Source organism: Dermatophagoides farinae, chromosome 2 (assembly GCF_024713945.1).
Source record: "Dermatophagoides farinae isolate YC_2012a chromosome 2, ASM2471394v1, whole genome shotgun sequence".
NCBI classification, from domain to species: Eukaryota; Metazoa; Arthropoda; class Arachnida; order Sarcoptiformes; family Pyroglyphidae; genus Dermatophagoides; species Dermatophagoides farinae.
The window spans coordinates 4,741,585-4,762,614 of NC_134678.1; the positions used below are offsets into that span (position 1 = coordinate 4,741,585).

At 30.3% G+C, this 21,030-nt stretch overlaps 3 protein-coding genes across 4 annotated transcripts; all 3 read right to left on the reverse strand.

The window, feature by feature from the left end:
- Window positions 1-374: 374 nt before the first annotated feature.
- MED23 (mediator complex subunit 23) lies at window positions 375-5,399 on the reverse strand. The gene is made up of 11 exons (XM_047053121.2): window positions 5,212-5,399; window positions 4,912-5,156; window positions 4,530-4,848; window positions 4,415-4,463; window positions 3,452-4,345; window positions 3,222-3,387; window positions 1,986-3,162; window positions 1,798-1,912; window positions 1,436-1,735; window positions 663-1,367; window positions 375-600 (listed from the first exon to the last, which is right to left on the reverse strand). Exons 1-11 carry the CDS (start codon window positions 5,281-5,283, stop codon window positions 479-481), a joined length of 4,164 nt encoding a protein of 1,387 aa, XP_046909077.1. The 5' UTR covers window positions 5,284-5,399; the 3' UTR covers window positions 375-478.
- Window positions 5,400-5,660: 261 nt separating this feature from the next.
- Window positions 5,661-21,014, reverse strand: LOC124490566 (uncharacterized). Its single transcript, XM_075736008.1, is given in 20 exon segments — window positions 5,661-5,945; window positions 6,010-6,232; window positions 6,295-6,863; window positions 6,925-7,433; window positions 7,484-8,696; window positions 8,752-8,871; window positions 8,926-9,291; window positions 9,356-9,859; window positions 9,912-10,290; window positions 10,359-10,412; window positions 10,473-10,877; window positions 10,939-11,351; window positions 11,426-12,933; window positions 17,321-17,569; window positions 17,650-17,971; window positions 18,032-18,113; window positions 18,115-18,393; window positions 18,454-18,597; window positions 18,663-19,861; window positions 19,951-21,014. Coding segments are annotated over 20 exon segments (9,681 nt in total). The 5' UTR covers window positions 20,984-21,014; the 3' UTR covers window positions 5,661-5,835.
- On the reverse strand, window positions 14,160-15,824 carry LOC124490757 (uncharacterized). 2 transcript variants are annotated; one of them, XM_047053319.2, is made up of 2 exons: window positions 14,898-15,824; window positions 14,160-14,792 (listed from the first exon to the last, which is right to left on the reverse strand). In XM_047053319.2, the coding sequence occupies exons 1-2, from the start codon at window positions 15,678-15,680 to the stop codon at window positions 14,301-14,303; spliced, it is 1,275 nt and encodes a 424-aa protein (XP_046909275.1). In that variant the 5' UTR covers window positions 15,681-15,824; the 3' UTR covers window positions 14,160-14,300. The 2 variants fall into 2 exon arrangements, with proteins under 2 accessions (XP_046909275.1, XP_046909267.1); XM_047053311.2 differs by having other exon boundaries at window positions 14,883-15,824.
- Window positions 21,015-21,030: the final 16 nt, after the last annotated feature.

Genomic DNA, 21,030 nt, shown 5'->3' on the forward strand with positions numbered 1-21,030 from the left:
TTGAACAAATGATAGACTTTCGCATATGTGTGTTTAATATAAAAACTGCTGAAAAAAAAATTTTTAATATCCGGTTGAAATTCAGTAATTTCATCATTTATAACACTTTATCAGTTTATTCGACAACTAAAAAAATCATCATTGGTTGATTCTACATTCTTTTTTTTCGTTGGAATAGTTTAGAATTTCAAATTAAGAGAAAATTTTTTTTTTTTTTTTTTTGTTAAAATTTTGTTCGTAAGTCCGAATATTCGTAAGTCGAGTAACCACTGTATTACATTTTCTAAAACCTTTTTCATACTCTACATGCTACTTACTAATAAATGGCATGTATAAATTGAAATATTTCAAAACTTATTGATATGTGGCGCGTATTTGTAAAAAATCTTTGATTAAATTTTATTTTTACATTAATAAAATATATCATATAATAATAGAATTTTTACATTAAGTTTAAATAATCATAATCAAAGAATCATTAACCACTGACAGAATCATCAGAAATTTGAGAAAGAAAACGTAATTTTTGTTGAAGTTCTGGCCGCATTGTATCTATTCGTTCATCGATATATTTCTGCAAAAGATTCCCAGTAAATCGATCTGTGGACAAAATTTTTTTTTATATAAATCTAAATATAAATGTAATATAGTTAATTACTTACATTTGAAATGATAAAACAAGTCACAAATAGTGTCGATATGATAAAGGTGAGTACATTTCTTGTCTACCGTATCCAACATTTGGTACAATTCATGAGCTATAGCAATAATACATTTAGTACGTTCACTTTGTAAACGTTGTAAAAATGGTCCAACAAAATAGCAAACCAATATCAATTGTTCTTCTGTCTGAACGATCGGTTTGATCTTTTCTTTTATGAATTGTGGCATCAAACATAATTGGCCAAATGTACCATGATACCAATAAGAATGCGATAAAGCCATTGTGTAGCTCATATCGTTCTCATAGAAATTTGCATGGCTATTTTTGAAATCAAAAATGTGAAAAAAACTCTTCCCAAGGAAAGCACGAGGATTTTTCAATAGTTCCACAAGACGTTCTTTAAGTACAGAGGAATAACTTTCAGGCAATGCCGTGAATATCAAACCGATTGCGTTGATCCATAATTCAATATCTTGTCGAGATATATTCTTATGGCTATTGGCTACAACATTGATTAATTGATTCGATACATCGAATGGTTTTCCAGGCAATGCTAAAATTTCCACACAAGTTACATACAGAGCATGTGATTGAATATTGGAAAATTCATTGAATCGATAATCGGTCATACTGAATGGACATTTGCTTGGAGAAGATAATGTGTCGACAAATCGTCCAATCAAAAATTTGTAATATTCTGGATCTAATTTTATAATTTTATTAATTATTATTATAATAAACAATCAAACATTGAGAAAATATTAATCTTACCAGGATTCCATTCTTCATCGTTATTTTTTTGACAATAATTCATAAATGGCTCAGATATGGCCCAATTTTTAGGTCGATAATCTTTAAAAGCATTAATGATAGTAAACACCAGTTTTTTCTTCAATTTCGTTTTTCCCTTTAAATTTGTTTCATAATAATGCAGGGTATTGTACAGGAATGTGATCGGGTAGCTATGAAATTTATACAGGCAGCCGTATTCATCCAATAATGTATCGACAAAATTCGAGACGAATTCATTTCCACATGAAAGCATTTCGATAAGACGATGAATAATTATATCTTATAATTAGAAAAATAATCTTTAGTCAATGAAAAAGTTCAATTTAATTGTTTGTACAAACCAAAAACTGGCAATATTCTCAAACAAATATTGCTGAAAATCGGTGGTATATTAATCTGACTTCCCAGATTGTTGACATCCTGTAAATGGTCGAAATAATATTTTTCCGGGTATTTCTAAACAAGATTAACAAGAATCAATAAGTCGTTAACTAATACGTATCGCTATATATACTATATATATACAAACCCTGAGGAAATTATTCTGTACTTCTGTCCAATTATACTGCTGCCAATGTTCGGGTGAGTTTTCTCTAACAAAATCATTAACACGATTTTTGACATCGGAATTTTTAACAATCAACAATTGAATGATGAAAAAACAAACTTGTGCTTTGTTTCCTTCAAAACTTCGTAAAGCTAGACATAATAATAGTTTATCCAAAGTAACGACGTGGCATTTCCAAATGAGATCATTCACAGCTTCTTTTGATTTGCTTACATGTGATCCACCGAGTAAATTAGCAAATTCGAGTACAAGAAAATCGGCAAAAGTTCGAAGGTGATTCGATAAAGCTTTAACACCAATTTTATCTAAAATCTTATAAGATACTTGTGGAATATGTTCATTATCCAGAAGCATTTTGTAAAGAAGACAATAAATCAACGGCGGGGTTCCTTGCGAAGTAAAATGTTTGATACGATCATTATCATTCGTTATAGATTTCCATCGACGATATTCTTCATCAACAGATTTTTTCAACTGTGCATGATTAGTTTCTTTTTTGGTACTGGATTGATAAAATTCACTGATAATCGGTGGAAAACATTGAAGCGTGAATGAAGGCCATGCCAAATTGCTATTGAGGTTTTTAATCTCTTTGAGAATTTCTTGCACCCAATGGACATATTGCTCGCTGGATAATGCTTCGGTTCCAGTTATGTGGGTAGCGCGAGCTAATGTATATATGAAAATTTTGTATAATTCTTCGGAATCTGGTGGTAAAAAATTATAAGTCTCATCGACTATCTTTGGCCGCACAGTACAAAAAGCAATAAATTCGAAACAATTAAATCCATACAAAATTTTCAATGCAGTATTTTCCATGAATGAATATAGTTGAATATGATTAATTTGAGTAACAATCGATTTGTTGAAAAGTTGTCGCAACAATTGTATTTGATTGGCACAATTTATTCGATGCAGTCGATAAGAATAGATTTCTAACAAACTAAATAGATAGCTCCATCCATGAATTTTGGAAATTTGTACCATCAACTGACTCCAAGTTTTGGTCTCTTCATGTTGATCGATTTCACTAATTGATGTTAACCGGCAATATGTTTCTACTAAATATGAAGGGAATGTTGGTACAGTTTTAGCTTGCATAACACTAAAAAAACGTTTCATTATGTATGATGTTAACCTGTCATGAATTAAACGATTTATAAAATCATCATTTATAAGTCTATAATAGAAACTCACTCTTTTCGAGTGTGAATGGTTAACGAATCAAGCATTTCCATCGAGATTGGAGGATCATCACTCATTTGCTGTACAGATGTCGATGTGTTCATTTTGTTTCTGGTTTCTAAAATATTGTCGACAAAATATCTAAATATTTTTGAGTACAATTCCGGATTGGATGAATCTAGAAATTGGTAGAAATCAAACAATAATTGGTGACATAGCATTAAATAATTGAAAAAACATACAAGAATTGCATAAAATAGCAATTGAGTAATCTTTCGTCAAATTTAAATTTGAACTATGACGTAAATAATCGATGTGTAATTTGATTGCGATTGGTATTCGAGGCTGAAATTTTAAACCATCCAAATCATTTTTTGTTATAAAAATGAAAATCGAAGCTGCTGACATTATGAAGACACTATTTCGTTTGCGGAAATCTGGCAAGGGTAGAGGTTCTTTTTCGATATATAATAGATCGAATAGTTTTAAAATATTTGAAATAATAAGATTGTCATTTTGGCTAGATGAATTGTTATCTGATGATGTTGGATATTCCATTCCGGATAATATTTGCAAGAGCGTCCACATCAAAAACTCTCGACATTTAATCAGATGTGTGATTGGTGATATTTTACTATACTCATAAAGCTTTTCCAAAAGATTGTTGATCAATAATGAAAAAGAAATATTCTGATATTGAGAAACAAAATACAGAGTTGTAGATGAGATATGATTCCAAAGCATAACAATTTGAACAATATCATTTTCCATTTGATTAAAATCAAACTGTTCAAAATTACTGATTTCAAAAATTGATTTATAATTACAGCTTTTGATGACTGTACTAACGATAAGTTCGATTAATAATTTTTCAATAATATTAATGGAACGATTGTCTTTCAAATCTTGATGTTTGGCCAACGAAAGAATATGAGCAATGGTTTCACGAGAATTGTTTTGTTCAATGATTTGCAATAATAATGTTGATTGTGGTTCATTCAATTCCTTATCATATGGTAATAGGCCTTTCAATTTGTATTTAGCAGTTTTTTCATCTAAATTTAATGAATTGATCCAGAAACAATATCCAACAATAGGCATGATACGAGGTCGTCCAGAATGTGAAACAATTTTGGCTAAATCATGAGAATGTATAATGTAAATAAAACATTATAACAAGTTATATTGGATATAATTCAACATACCAATCGGTCGAAAACTATCGACAAATACAGATATTAGTTTAGAAAACGCCTTAAAAAAGGTAAAAAGTTTGAGTTAAAGAGTTGAAACAGGAAGCAATTTATTTATTAAATTTACCCAATGACCATTTCCATTTTGTAGAACTGTGTAGAATTTATTTTGAATTTCATCAAGCACCAAGTAAGCTGGTAACAGACTTGTATCTCGATCCAAAATCAATGCTATCAAGTTATGAAAGGCATGCACTTGTTGATAGATTGATTTGGAACATTTGATTGGTATCAATGATATTTTTGAGAGTAATATAGCTAATATATCTCGCACTTCTTTATATTTGACCAGATGGATGATACGTTCAATGAAATTTAATCCATTCACCCAATAGATTTCATTGTTCAATTCAAAATTTTCTGACAGGATACAACGACAAACAATCCTTTGACCAAAAATAATGAATCATGATAAGAAATTTAAAATAAAAAATTAAGAATATACTTACATCGGTTTCACTAGATCAGCTTCAATGATACCTACTAGAAATTCAAACAGTAAATCGCTCTGTTTGTGACCGATTGTTTTACTCATTTTATCGATATAAAATTTGATATTACATTCAACAAGATTTGGTTCAACATCTTTGAAGATTGAAATCAATTTTTCTTGTAATACTTTTTTGGTTGTAAAATCATTTTGCGGTGATGTTTTGGTAAAACCTGAAAAACATTCATCTAATGAATTGTAATGCTGATGAAAAAAAAATATTAAAAATTTAATATATACACATAAATAATAATATTACAATAATTAAATCGATGTAATTTTCAATTGGTTGTGGATTTATTAATGATTCCATTATGGTCAATGTATTCATTTGAAAATTTTAATTTATTGCCGCCGCACACAAATCTACAACAATGGAATATTAATTGGAAAATAGATCAGAATACGCTCAATCAAACGCTCAGAGTGTGGTGAGACCAGAGTGTGAAATAAGCATGGTTAACTGTACTGCGCATGTCGGTTTCGAACAAAAAAAATTCGACCAAACCATCTCGCGCTTTCAGTAATTTCAATTCGTGAATATTTTTCTGATTCATCATCAGAATAATTATGTCAGTAACTTTTCATTTTTTTGGCAGTATTTTTTTTTATTCATTAAAAAAATTCTTTTTCAACAACAGTTCTTCAACAATTTTACTGACAAAATATAAAATTAATTACATAAAGTGCGCCATTTTAATTTATTAATTTTTAATTCATTTCAAAAATTATACAAAACATCAAATCATATTGTTAATAATATATTGATCACAAAAATATAAATAATTAATTAATAAAATAATTAATTTGTACATAAATACGATGGAATGATAAGATGAGAGTTATCGAATTCAATTCAAAGACTAGAATACAATGTTTATCATTACATTGTATTTTTAAAATTTAATAAATAACGTGGCCTTAATTGTTTAGGAGACAAATAGAGGAATCGTTTTGAATTACCGATTTCGAAATTCATAGGAACTATGAAGCCTAAATTATTAAAAAAAAAAATATAAATTTATCTTTACAAAAGAAAATTTTTAAGGAAATTTACCTTTCCATAGCAGATAATTGTTATCCTGATTCGAACTTGGTGATGCACTTTTTTCGTCAGATAAGATAAGGCAATCTTTACTACGAATAAATGTTTCGTAATTTTCGCTTGTTAAAACATTTATATCATCAATTTCTATTGGATTCTGTATCAAAACTTCGCAAAGTATCCAGAAATCATCCGTCTGTTCAAAATTACTAATTCTGTTAGTCAAACAAACGCCCTACAAGAAAAGGAGAAAAAAAATTAAAATTCAAAATAAATGCAAATTTTTTAATAATATACATTCATGATGATAGGCAGATCAGAATGCAGTAAAAATGTTTGGCCATCAAATCCACCAAAGAAAAAACTTAAAAATTCATAACTCTTCAAATGACACCATAGTAAATAGGTTTTGCAAGATTTATTCGTATTCCAATCGACACAGTTGTTGAATTTGAAAAACTCGTAATGGTTCAAACAATCATGATCATCATGTTGTGGACCATGCAAGTACGAACAAATAAGATCAATTTCTTCTTTATTGGTCAGAATTCGACATCGCCAACGGAACAATGAATCTAAAGAATTCCATGGATGAATGTTGGAATTTGAATGGAAAGATAAAAACAAAGATTCCATGGCGGAAACCATTGATTTTAGCTTCATGACAACGTGAATGATTTCTCGAATATTTTTCATGTTTAGTATGGGTTTAAGTTGATCATAATGAGATCCATAGATTTTAATGTGTGAATAAAATTGTTCGCTCAAGTCTATCATATCATTCAATAATTTAGGATCTTCTTTTTGATTTTTTGTCCTACTTAGATCATTAAAAGCGATTAGCTTGGACAATCGATTCAGGATGACTATTTTGATAAAAAAGAATATCTAAATGTAAGAAAATCAATATTAAATTGCCATACTCACATAAACAACGTTCGATAGATTTTGTGCTCAACTTTTTACAGGATTGATCAGGATCATTTTCGGTTTCCAGATGGAGGATTTTCATATATTTCATTATAAGTTTCTTAAAATCTGGATTTGTATTTTCATGAGAGGTTGACGATTCGGAAGTGAGTTTTTCAAAAAGCTCTTGCGAATTCCAGGAATCAAAACCTGTTTTAATATCTAAGGTGTTTCTTTCATATTTTTCTTGTACAGCAAAAACATTAACATGATCCCAATCTTCGCCAGACTTTTTAGCGAAAATCTTTTTGAAATTTTCAATGCTTTCTTCTTGAGAATCATAAAATAATTTTTTCACATTTCCTTTGGTTCCGACACGCCCCCAACGAATTGATAGACAATGTTTTGATCCAAATGAAAGTAATTGTACTTTGTAAAAATTATAGACATAATCACTATTTTGATAATCCAATTTTGTGAAAATTACATCAAAAGGAATTTTCGAAGTTTGATCTTTGATTATCCGCCTAAAAAATAAATTAGTCAAAAATTTCTAAATAAAAATAGACACACTTACTTTAGCCGATAATCTTGAGCAGTCATTGATTGCAAATCAGCCATATAATCATCATTGCATGATGAATGAGATTTGATGAAAGTTTCACAATTTGATTCAAAATGATTTATAACACAATTTTCACTCGTCACATTGTTGAATGAATGTGAGGATATATTTGAACCAATATTCAATGTTTTTTCCATCCAATTAATCAGTTGTAGTGCCTTTTTTTCCATTGAGAATCGATAGAGTTCATCAATCAGTTGATTAGTTTTATCCGATTTAGTAAGCATATTCCATAGTTTTGAATAATTAATATTAGATTTATAGTAATTGCCTGATTTGAATGGAGATATTAAATGATGAAACACGGTTAATTGATTGACATCTCTTTTTAAAATATTCAGTTGGTTATATGATACAGAGGATTTAGTTTGAGAATCTGTTTTTCGAAGAATCTCGGCATCTAACAATGAATGAATGATTTTATTGTCATTTATTAAAATTGCATGCACCAGAGGAGTACGTTCATGAGAATCGACAAAACTAATATCGACAATAAATCGTTTAGTTATTTGTAATGTTAGCAACCATTCAACTGTCGAATGGCATCGCATGATGATCGCTATTATTAGAGGAGAATATTTGATCGAAGAATATCGATTTTGATAACGATGATCATGTTCACAGAAAGCTCGATACTTTTCCATAATGGAATCTTTATTCTCTTCGATCGGATAGCTTGATAATACATTTATTTCTTGAAAATGGTCCATCTCTCCTTTTTGCAAAATCAATTCAATCAAATCCATCATATCTCGAGGCAAATCTTGACGTTCAAAGACTAATTTTTTGAAACAAAGCGGCAATAAATCGACGTTTTTTTCTTTTATTTTTTTCAATACATTGTTAATGCCAAAAGTTTTTATTAGTTTTTTGCATAGATTGAAATTCCAATTATAAAATGCCAACGAAAATAGATCAACAAAAATTGTCGATATAAGATCATCTCTAAAAATCTTTAGAAAGTCATTTTGAATTTCCATATCCAATTGTGCGCTGGTATATTTAGCAAACAGTTGCAGATATAACCGACTATATTCTTCAACATGAATGTTTGATCTTATCAAATTTGACGCATACGTCAAACACTGAGATTTGATTGATATTTGGATCAATTCATTCAATTCTTTTTGACGAATAGCCCTTTCTTGAATGAGAAAGAATGCATCTAAACAAATTAAATAGATTACGGAATGTTTTTTTTTTCATTAAATATCGCTTACCTTTCCACCCATTTTTTAAGATATGACAAAGTAAATTTATTTTAATATTCTTTTTCAAGATAAATTCCAAATTATCTAAAATCCGATTTTTTTCCGATCTCAATAATAACAACGTGCACTCTACAAGAAAAATAATAAAATGTATTAAAATTCTCATAGAAAATTTCTACAAACCTAGATGATTGTTAAGAATAGCCAATGAGAGAGGAGAATAATTATCGAGATCAATAGAGTTCGGATCAATATATTGCAAAAAGTAGGTAATGCATTGAGCAAATCCCGTTTTGGCTGCATAATGCAAAAGATTCATTTGTTTATTATCTAAAAGGTCTTGAAATTTGATTCGTTTTGTATCGATTTGTTTGAACAAATCTACTGGATCTGATGAGGTATTATTCATAAACAAATAATTGAATGCATTATATCCATTCTGATCTTTAGCATATAAATCGATATCAGTTTTCATGAATGTATTCAATAAATCGGATAATCTTGATGAAAATTTATTATTTTTGAAAGCGACATGAAGAACAGTCTGACCTATTAGAAAAAATGAAGGATAAAAATGAATAAAAAAAAGTTCTGGACAATGAAATAGACAAACCTTGATAGTTTTTCTTATTAGCATTAACTTTATGATCAATCAAAAGTTTGAAGGATTCGAGAAAATAATTCCGTTCAACATTTGCACAAATTAAATGTAATGAAGAATTGCCAAATTTATCAATATAATCGGGTTTGGCACCCAATTTTAAGAAATATGAACAAAGATTTAATGAAGAACTTTCTCTTAAGTAATAGAAAAAACAAGGCATGCTGTCAATTTCAACATTTATATTAATTTTGGAAGAAAGGAACGCTTCAGCTGATGATACATTATCATTGACCAATGCGATAGCCAACGGTGTTTGATTTGATTCGTTTCGAATATCGGACATTAGTCCGATTTTATCAATCAAACGTTTGACGATGCGACCCGGTGCATATCGAGCAGCAAGATGTATTATTGATATGTCTTTCAAAAATTCGCAGTCATAAAATTTCACTAAAAAGTCAAAAACATTTACAAGTTTGTGCTCATCATTTTCATATGTCGATGATAAATGTTCTATAATGGAAAAAATTGTAATTATTGAATCATTTTAGTTCAATCTGCTTACTTGATAACTTGATGTAAAATTCGATAGGCAAATCTCCACTTGCATTTGTTTTCATAGACAAACTTTTAAGCAGATTAAAAAAATTCTTATCCTTTTCGACTTCATTGATGATGAATCTACCGAAAGTTGAAAAATTACCTTTATTCACACGAAATTGACTAAAAATATTTGAAATTATCATGGGCCATAAATATTCATTCGTTGATAATGTTTGCAGAAAACAAAAAGTTTTGTGATGGTCATGGAAAAAACGAGAAAATGATACGTAGCATTGATTGGAAAGTGAAAAATTGATGGGAGATATTCCGGCATTATTTTTCGAATAAATATCACAATTATTTTGTAACAAAATATGTAAAGCATCTTGAATTTCATTTATCTATAGGTTTATGAAACAAACCAAATGAATATCAAACATTAATTTAAAAGTTTTTCTAAGAAGCTTACCACAGTTGGACTCGAATTTCGATATTTAGCTTCACATTTCAATAAATAATGTAGCTATATTTTGAAAAATTTGAATTAGTTATAAAAAGTATATAAGTTTTGAATCAAGATTACCGCGTTGTTTCCTTCATAGTCAGTTTTGGAAAGGTCACATTTAAATTTTTCGACAAGCATTCGCAAATGGCTAATGGTTCGACTACTTGTTATCATTGAGCAAGCCAACATTGTCATATTGATTCCGGTATCGTTGACTGGAACATTGACATTGAGGATGTTCTTTTTAAGAATGTATTGAATGAATCCTAAATGACCTTTCTTAAAAGCTGCGTATATGGGCGTCAAACCGAAAGTATTTGTATCTTTGAGATTAATATTTGTTTTCAATAACAATTCGAAACAAGAATGCCATCCATAAGCCAATGCATAATGGAATAGATTGTTGCCAAACAAATCTTTATGTGATGGATTTGCACCTATCTCGAGAAAATATGTGACAATATTTGAGTGTCCATTGATCACCTATGTATAATGAAAAAGAATTGGCATTATAAATCGGATGAAAATATAAAACTTTTCTTACAGCATAAGTCAAAGCGCAACGATTTTTTTTATCAAAGATATTGATCGTAGCTCCTTGTTCGACCAACAATTTGACAATTTCCAAATAACCATATTTGGATGCAATCATCAACGATGTTAATTCTCCTGAATGAATAGATGTTGCGAAATCAATCTGAACACGATTATCGATGAATATCTTGACAATTTCGATAAAACCTTTTTGACAAGCTATATGAAATGGTGTGTATCCTTTACGATTGTATGTATTGAATAATGATGGGATAATGCTCTGGGAAGATTCATATTGTATGATTAAATTCACATTTTGTATTCTATTGTATTTCGTGGCTAAATGCAGTGACGTATTTCCTTTAGCATCGGATAGACGTGCCGATACACCCAAGTTGAGCAAATGTTTAAGGTTGAAAAATGCTGAAAATCAGAGAAAAAATTATATTTTTTTGTAAGTTAGTCTAATAAAAACAAAAAAATCGTTTCAACATTACTTTGGCAAACAGAAGCGTAATGTATTGGCATCCATTCTTGGCAGTCATTCTGGTAGATTTGGTTAGGTGTAATAGTGATCATGTGATGAAACATGAATGGATCAGGATTAATCGCTGCAAGATGAATTGGATAGAGTTTAAGATATTTATTTACACAACATTCTAGCCACTTATTGTCACTTTCAGATAACATATAACCTTTCAAAAACTGATGAATATTATAAAAGCTCTTATTATCGAATTTAGTTTTAGAAATTTTTTCCATCATCACCACTGCTTGTTCATGATCGCCACATTTCAGCAGTGTCAAAATGTTTTTATCAAAAACTCCAAGACCATTTTTGAGCAGCGGCATCATTCTTTGAATGAAACTAAGTTTAACACCTTGTTTCAAAGCAAATTCAACATATGATTCGTCTAAAGGAAATTCTCGGTGATTATATTTCTCATATTCCTTTGCATCCATCATTAATTCACAATGATCAAGTTCCAGCGAACAAGGCAACTGATAATCATCATCGAAGCTAACAATGTTTTTTTCAATTTCCTTCAATAACTGTAACGATTTTATATCTTCTTTAATAATGGCATAATGTATTGCGTTTCTTTTAATTGAAACTGAACGAGAAATAGATATTGAGCAAATATCAAGATGGTTTTTAACGGCTAGTTTTTCAAGAAATTCATGATCATCTAATATGACAGCCCGGATCAATAATTTTGAATTCACATAAGATGATATGAATGGCAGTGTGATTTTGGTTTCGAACAAAATATTTTTTTCTTTTTGACATTGATCGATAGTTTCGTTGGCGATAGCATTTTTTGTTATTGAACCAACAATTGATATTGGTGGCGTTGTTTCGTTTATTAAGCCATGTGGTTCCGAAGAATTTTTTGTTATTTCGAATTTCGCTTTTTTTGTTCGCCTTTGAGAATCACATGATGTGGTGTTTTCATTGTCATCGTTAACGATTGTCGAAGTTGTCGTCATTGTTCCATTATTTTTTCCACTATTATCATCGACCATTGTCAATGAAGGTAACTTTATGGATTTTTTATGTTCAATCCCATCATGGTTATTATTGATTTTGGACAAAACATCTTCTTCTTTCACTTTTCCAATAATCGAAATATCTACACCATCACTTAAAACTTTACGAGGATCCGGTGGTAAATTGATTCCTTTTTCAACATCAAGTGCACGTTGAAGAATATTTAATGCACGATTTTTTTCATTATCCGGCAAAGAAATACCATCTTTTTCACGTTTTACCCGAAGATTAGTAAGAATGCATTCGAAATCTATGTAATCATCAAAATCTGGGCGGTAAATTTCTTTGTCTTCATCATTACTGTACCATTTGATTTTTATTTTACGGCCATTTTTGTAGATGTTTTGTCTAGCTCGACAAAGAAAGAAGCTGTTGTGTTCATTTCGAACTGCTAAATAATCATTGCAATTATAAATGACCATTTTTGAGTTTTTTTCATCGTTGTTATTTGTAGTCGACTGATCGTTTTCCATATTTGAACCTTCTTGTTGTCCATTACATTTGGCATCATTTTTCTGGCTTATCAATCGAGTTTTTTTGTTTTTTCTTAACACCTCACCAGTATTGGACGTTTCAGAAATTCTTCTTCTTCGAGCACGTAGATTGAAACGCTTCTCCTCTTTCATCGAATCACCAGATTCGGATTCGTTTTCTTTTTTAATTTCATCTTCATCAATCATGATTTCTCGGATGGAACCGTTTTTATTAGTCAATTGTTTGTTAGCATTATTATTATTATTACGATTTTTCGTTAAATGATTTTCAAAGGAAACATTTACCGTTGATTGCTTTATCGATAAATTTGACTCCATGTTATTATTATGATAATGATGATTGTTTACAATAAGCTTGTCATCCAATTCGAGCCGGTGAAATTTGAAAATAATTTAAATCATCATTATGGTCGGTATAGAAACAAATTGAAATAATGATTAAAACGAAAAAATACTACTCCATGTATGAAAAAAAACAAATACCACGAGGTATATATTGAGAATATGAGAATTTTGTTTGTTGAAAATTCTTACAGAATACACACTCTCATCAATTCAAGAGGATCGGCCGTCATCAAAATATTGCAGACGCTCTATAGCTCTGTATAGTCACAATGACTATCATTAACTGTACTCAGTATTCTAATGTTTACCGTTGTATGAACAATGTTTTAGCATTGTGACTATAACTTGAATTAAGTGAGAATAAAAGAAACTGCCCTGTCAGTACATATTTATGTAATATGATGATGATGATCATCATCATCATCGACAATAATGGCTGTTAGTTATAATTTTCGACTCAGTGGTGGCGCTACCAATTGGATCGATCCAACAATAAAATTATAGTGTTTGCCTCTTGAACTCTCATGTAAATGTATAAACAACATAAGTAAATGCATTTATAACGGGAACAAAGCATATCATTTTGTTTTCGGTTACTTTTAACAAAGTATCGGATGTTAACACACACACACACACGAGCCAAATGAAAATGACACAATCATTTGTCGGTTATGTGAATGATTCTATATTTGAAAAAAAAATAATAATGGTGATGATGATTCACACAGCACGTGTACGAATGGATATTATTCATGAATTATTCAATAGGAATAATAGTAAATTTAATGTAAAAAAAAAATTTTGATTCTATAAAAAAAGAATCTTAATGATGATGTAATATAAAGAAAAAAATTTATTAAATGATAAAATCTCATTCCTACATCAATTTCTAAATGTAATATATGAATATCAGTGATGAGAAAAAATGGCAAAGAAATACAAATCTGATGTTTATTGTATGTGGTGATGTATATGTATCAATCAATGTGCATTATTATTTTCATCAATAGTTGATTGTTGCCTTTGTTTTGTATTAACTTTTCGATTTGACATTTTGTTCGCCGTTGATGATGATGATTGCTTAGTCTGTGTCTTTCTATCATTTTGACATTCATTATTTCCTGTCATTGAATTACTTGTTTCCTCCGGTGCAAATCCATATTGTTCGATTATATTGGCCACTTGCTGTACATTCATTGTCTGTCCGGTTGTATTGACCGTCGATAATGATGGTAAATTTGGTGGCAATGGTACGCCTGATTGATACATATAGATTATAAGTCGACGTAATTCTTCAATAGCATTGCCTTGCATTAAGATAAAATTCTTGGCCAATAATAAAGTAGCAATTTTCGATAATTTTCGTACAGACGGAGAATGTGCGTATGGAATGACCGACCGTAATTCATCAAGGGCATCATTAAGGTCATGCATTCGACGTCGTTCTCTTGCATTTATATTTAAACGTACATGCTGTGAATTGATAAAAAATTATTCGATTATAAAATATCGATTGGTTTGAAACGAAATTGTAGAAAATATCGAAAAATGAATGAGACTTACATAATTATCACTTACATTGATCGATTTATTTAGCCGATTCTTATGTGAGCCGGAATTCTCAATGGATATAATAGCATCACAATCGAAAGTCGATTGTTGATTATGAGGATTATTAATATTGCTGTTGTTATCTTCGTTGTTACTATTTTGTTGTTTTTTCATTTTGCTTGTTATGTTTTCAATTCTTTCAAGATTATGAACAAGACGAAGATTTGATTGTTGGGGATTGAATGATAATTGTTTGGTTCGATTAGTTGATAGAAGATTATTTTTTGAACGATGCATGTCTTTACCAGTCATTGGTAGACAACAATCTTTGTTTTTTAACAAATCATGATCGTGAACCACGACACGTTTGGCCATTTCTAATGAACTATTGGCTACAAACGGTGTGTACAAATCCGAGATTGGATTGATTTTATGTTCCATTTGTTCGATGGGTAACTTTCGAATTGTTTGTGTGGTTGATGATGCAACACAAGTAGCATTAAAATAGTGATCAATCGAATGATGAATTGATATAAACTGTGATGATCCAGTTGGAACTGTTGCCGTCGGCGTTGGATCGTTATTGGTTTTGCTAGTGGCAGCTACTGTCGATACGGATGATGATGAAAACTTTGTCTTTGGCCAAATATTGTTATTAAATGTATTCAAACATGAATCACTTGATTGAAGTGTTGGTTCAACCGCATAGACCAGACTACCACTGACACTAGGACCCGAACAGGACAGATGGCCTGGCAGGGTCTTTTCCGCGATTATTCCTGGTGAACTAGGATCTTCATAATTTTTCATTATTGTTATTATATACAGAATACCAGAAAAAAAATGAAATGGACTCGGTTTTCAACAACAAATGGACAGAACAATTTCTATTGCAGCAATTTAACTACATTAACCATTTAAAATGAATGGCTTATTTATTATTGTTGTTGTTGTTGTTTGCCATATCGAAGCCACAAAATGAATAAATCCAAATTTTAGTAAATAATATTTGAAGTATTTTTTACTTTGACATTCTGTATGTTTTTTTTAGCGACGCCTTCTACAACGTTTCAACGTAACACCAATAGTAACAAATCAGAATCGAGAATCGAGCCTATATAGCCTATATACATTAAAAGATTGAACCAATGAGAAATAAATTCCCAAACGAATTTGTAGTCCTTGTTTATAACATGTTATTTTATGGTTCTCACTCCAGAAGCTGAACGGAACCCATAAAATAACAATACACATAGATACATACACAAACGACAATTGAACTAAATTGAACATTGATTTAATCAAAATGAAAAATAAAACAGTTATTATACTATACTATAGCTTTATACTTTAAACACGTTTGTCATTTTGGTTTGAACCAAACTTAACACAACACGATATGAAGATCGAATCACTGAAAAAAAAATTCTTGTAATCATCATCATCATCATGTAGCATTCATTTTCTATGGGAAAGCATTATACAAACATTGAAAATATTATGGATGATTAAGTTGTTCAACGCTTTATCTGTGGTACGATCCGATCACAGACAATCTCTGGGGTGTTGGATTCCTCGCTCGTTTTTTTTTGTTCCGATCAGATTTGTCACGCTTGTTATATACATGTGTGTATGTATGTATGTATGTATATGGATCATTGGACCGTGTTCCATGTTCGCCAATGGGGATGTTCATTCATCCATGCTTTCGCATCATCGACCGCAAAAAACTGTATATATACTATATTATGTTTACAACCAACTATGGTTGGTCGGGTCGTAATCATTAATACGAATAATGTGAATGCCAATGGCCATCATCATCATCATCATCATCATAATAATTGACTTGACTATATAGCGCAAATTCTATGAATCTAATGTCATCAAAAACAAATCTAAGTGTTGTTGAATTTAATAAACATGAACATTAAAATTGGAAAATGATGATTGTATGTCAAGATAAAATTGTTAAAGAAACACAGAATACAATCCTAGAATTAGCAGAGTTTTCCAAAAAAATAAAACAAACTCCAAATGTGAGCCTATTTTCAAATCATACTTTTAATTCCAAAGATTTGTAATAAATGTTTCGGTTAATAGGTTTATTATAATAAAAATAAAGTTTATTATAAATTATAAATCCCTGAAACTTGTATCAAAACAAATATATAACAAATATTCGAATTGTGATTTCCAGACCAATGTCGAATGGTCTGTTCCAATCTAATCAAATTCTGGCCAAACCACTCTCCAAATCTGATTATTTTGACAAAACAAAAAGTTGACAGATGTGACTGCTATGTTTCGACCAAACACGTGCCATAGTGTCACGCTTTTTCAGCTTCTCATTTATAATACAAAAAATCAATGTAGTTAATTCGATAAGTTTGTTCCGCTTTGTTCGAAATGTCAAAATGAATTCGAATCATCATCATCATCATCATCATGAATGTTGTTTTCGGTGCCGAAGTATATCGATGTTCGACAGCCACATTTCTTTCTCACAGTGAGGACAATAATAACGTTTTAAATTACTTGTACTAGCTTTCAATTTTTCATCTTGATCACTTTTTTTACCACATAATTCTTCATGTCTAACCTGTTCGATTGGTGTTGAATGCATTTTTTGCTTACATTTTTCACAAAAAAACCATCGGCGATTGTCGGTTATCGTTTCATTTCCGATTTGTTTTAAACTTATAATTAAAAATGAAAAATTTTCAACGTATAAATTGTTATCTTATTTTTACAAATAAGAACAATAAAGAAAACTTACCAATTATAATTTATAAATAAGTGATGAAAACCTCCTTTGTTATGTGAAATCGTTGCAGATTTGTTGGATCCAATGTGACCATGCTGGTCTATCAAAAATTTAGATAATTTGTTCTTATAATTCTCATGCATATCTTCTATGGTGACAATAGTATTTGTATAAATTGTTTTCAAATCCGCTGATAATAAACGTTTCATGGAATATTTGACTCGACATTTCATAAATAATTTAATTTCTTCGATCAAATTTTGTTTCAATTGAAAAAGACTTTTACCATCATCACCGACATCATCAATAGTGTCGTTATCGCGCGAATTTAAATCTTGCAGTAAAAACAAATTTTTTGTAAATTATCATTAAAAACATAACTTGAAAAACTTACCTTTGCAAATCAATATTAATAATTGGTTCAATTTGTCTCGAATTTTATATGCCCCAATCAAAAGATCCTGTCCATCTTGATAAGTATTTCAATTTGATTTCGATCCAATTATCAAAAATGATTCTACTACAATCATGATTCGTATCGATTTCCTGAGCGGATAGCAATAGAACATGTATAGCCGCCAATCGATAACAATTGCAAATATAGCTTTTGTTTGTCTCTATAAATGAAATGTAACCAAGTAAGCTATGTTCATATGATAGATCACCAAATTCACTGGATTCAATTCGTGATGGTTTAAGAAATTCAGGTTCACTATAGTAAACACTGGATGGATGTAAAACGACAAATGGTTTGTCCTATTATGGATGATAGGGATGGTCAATCACAATTTAGCATTCTCTTTCTATTCCAATTACCTTGGTGTGAAAAATCTGATCCGATCCACATTGATAGGAATTGTCTAGATCGGCAATGGAAATTTGTGGATAGAAACTAAGTACAATTATTGTTTTAATTAGATCAAATTCCTCTTTTTTCAGTGAATGTTTCTCTTCATTGTCCTGTATGCAATTAAAGGAATTAAAAGTAGATAGAAGTGATAAAAATCTATAAAGATTTTACCAACCTTAAAATAATGAGAGTCAAATAATAAATTGAATTCCAATTCTTTGTAATTATAGTGATCATCGTTGATTCGGTCATCGTCATCATTTTCATATACTTGAAGTAATTTACGTTTTTTATTATTTCGAGACATTTCTAATTCAATTTTCAATTTTTTAAATAATTTTTTTCCACTGTGTTTAGCTATTCTTTCCGTTTTGCTCAAAAATTGTTGATCACGATTGTTTACATTATGTTTATCAATCAGGCCGCTATCTTTGAGAATTTCTTCAAATTGTCTTCTTAATTTTGTTATTTCATGAAAACGTTGTTCTTCAAAGCCTAATTGTCGACACCAAGAACGTGTATTCTGATTTGAAGTTTTCATAGTGAGCCATCGCTTATAGAAATTCAAACTGCTGAATAGATCACCATCAAATGAAATCATTGATTTTCTTTCTTCGAGCATTTCTTTGTTATTTTTTGAACGAATAGTGGTCATTGATTGAACACTTAGACAAGCAGCCATCGACAATGCATATTGGTAGAGATTAATACAAACGGATAAGACCAACATTTTACCAATGGGAATATCAACTGGTAATTTTGAAAGGATTCGACCTAAGTAAGTAATATTCTCATTTTCATCCAATGTTTCATAATTGATCAAATATTTTAACGTATTCTCAATGACCATCTCATCAGGTGCTTCAATGAAAGGAAACTTGCGAACATTATTCAAACCCATTGAAATCATATTCAAAATTAACGATTCAAGCGAAACACGTTGAATCTCTGGTTTGGAAAAACTGTCAAAACTTTCGAAATCACTGTTGGAATAAAGTCTAAAACACTTTCCCGGCCCGGTTCGACCAGCTCGACCTTTTCGTTGTTCAGCCGATGCTTTGCTCACCCATATCTCTTGCAATCGATGCATACGAATTTTCGGTTCATAATACATTTCTTTCACTTTACCGGAATCGATTACAAAACGAATACCATCAATTGTAATTGATGTTTCGGCAATATTTGTTGAAAGAATACATTTACGATAACCTTCAGGAGAAATATCAAATACTTTGTCCTGTTCAGATAATGATAATGCACTGTGCAGATACATAATTATCCATCGCTTATTCTGCGCTGCATATTCTTTTAATTTTTCGCCAATAAATTCGATTTCTGCAAATCCACTTAAGAATACGAGTACATCACCACGTTCTTTGTGTTTTTAAAAAAAAAAAAATTAAAGAAAAAACAAAGAAAAAAATTATGCCATTGAATTGTTTAAATAAACAAAATATACAAACCTGTCGATGGATGTTGAGAATCAATGTGCTGAAGTATTTTCAAATAAGGTTCAGGATTAATTTTATTTGTGGCTTTGAAAATGTTCACTTTATCCGGAGGAAAGTATTCAGTTTTGATAGGATAAAGACGACCAGGAACTTTTATCACAAGACAATTGCCAAAGTAATCAGAGAATAGATCAAAGTTGACCGTTGCCGACATGAGAATAACTTTGAGATCATTTTTTCTTTTATGCAATAAACATTTGATAGCTCCCAACAGAAAATCGCTGGATAGATGACGTTCATGAATCTCATCCAAAATAATTACTTCATAATTTGAAAGCAGTGGATCTTCAATCATTTGCCGTAAAAGTAAACCTTCAGTCATAAAAATTATCTTTGTATATTTTGTTCGACTTTTTTCGAATCGAATTTGGAACCCAACTTCAGAGTTATATTGATCGACAGTTTCAAACTTTAGTCGATTACAAAGTGCAATGCAAGCGATTCGTCGAGGCTGAGTGCAACAGATTCTTTGATAGCCATTTCTCAGAAGATATTGAGGTACTTGTGTTGATTTTCCACAACCTGTATCGCCAGCAATCAAGACAACCGAATTTGATTTAATTTTATCCAAGATAGTTTCTTTATATTCATAGATTGGCAAATTTTTCTGAAATTGTATAAGCTTTTCTAATTTTTTCTCTTTTCTTTTCAGATTAAAATCGACAAATATGAGCAGGATGTTTCGGAATTCTTTTAGTTCTGCCAAAGAAATGTTGATATCTTTTAAATGAGATTCTTCCCTTAATTTGTCGATATTTATCCATTCTTCGGGAATTTTACCTGTCAATTTTTGTATCAATTTGTCGTATTTGATTGGATCATCATGACAAGTTTTTTGTTTCTTCTTTTTTTCCAGATATTTCTCCAGGAACAACCAAAATTCATCAATCTGTAACTTTGAAAACTGAACATTTATATTGAATTCATAATTGAAAAATAATTTGTTCAAATAAAATTTTTTATCACGAAAAGTTTGTATTGACATTTTGTTGTTTTTTGTAAACAAATATAGATGACGTCATTTGTGTGGAA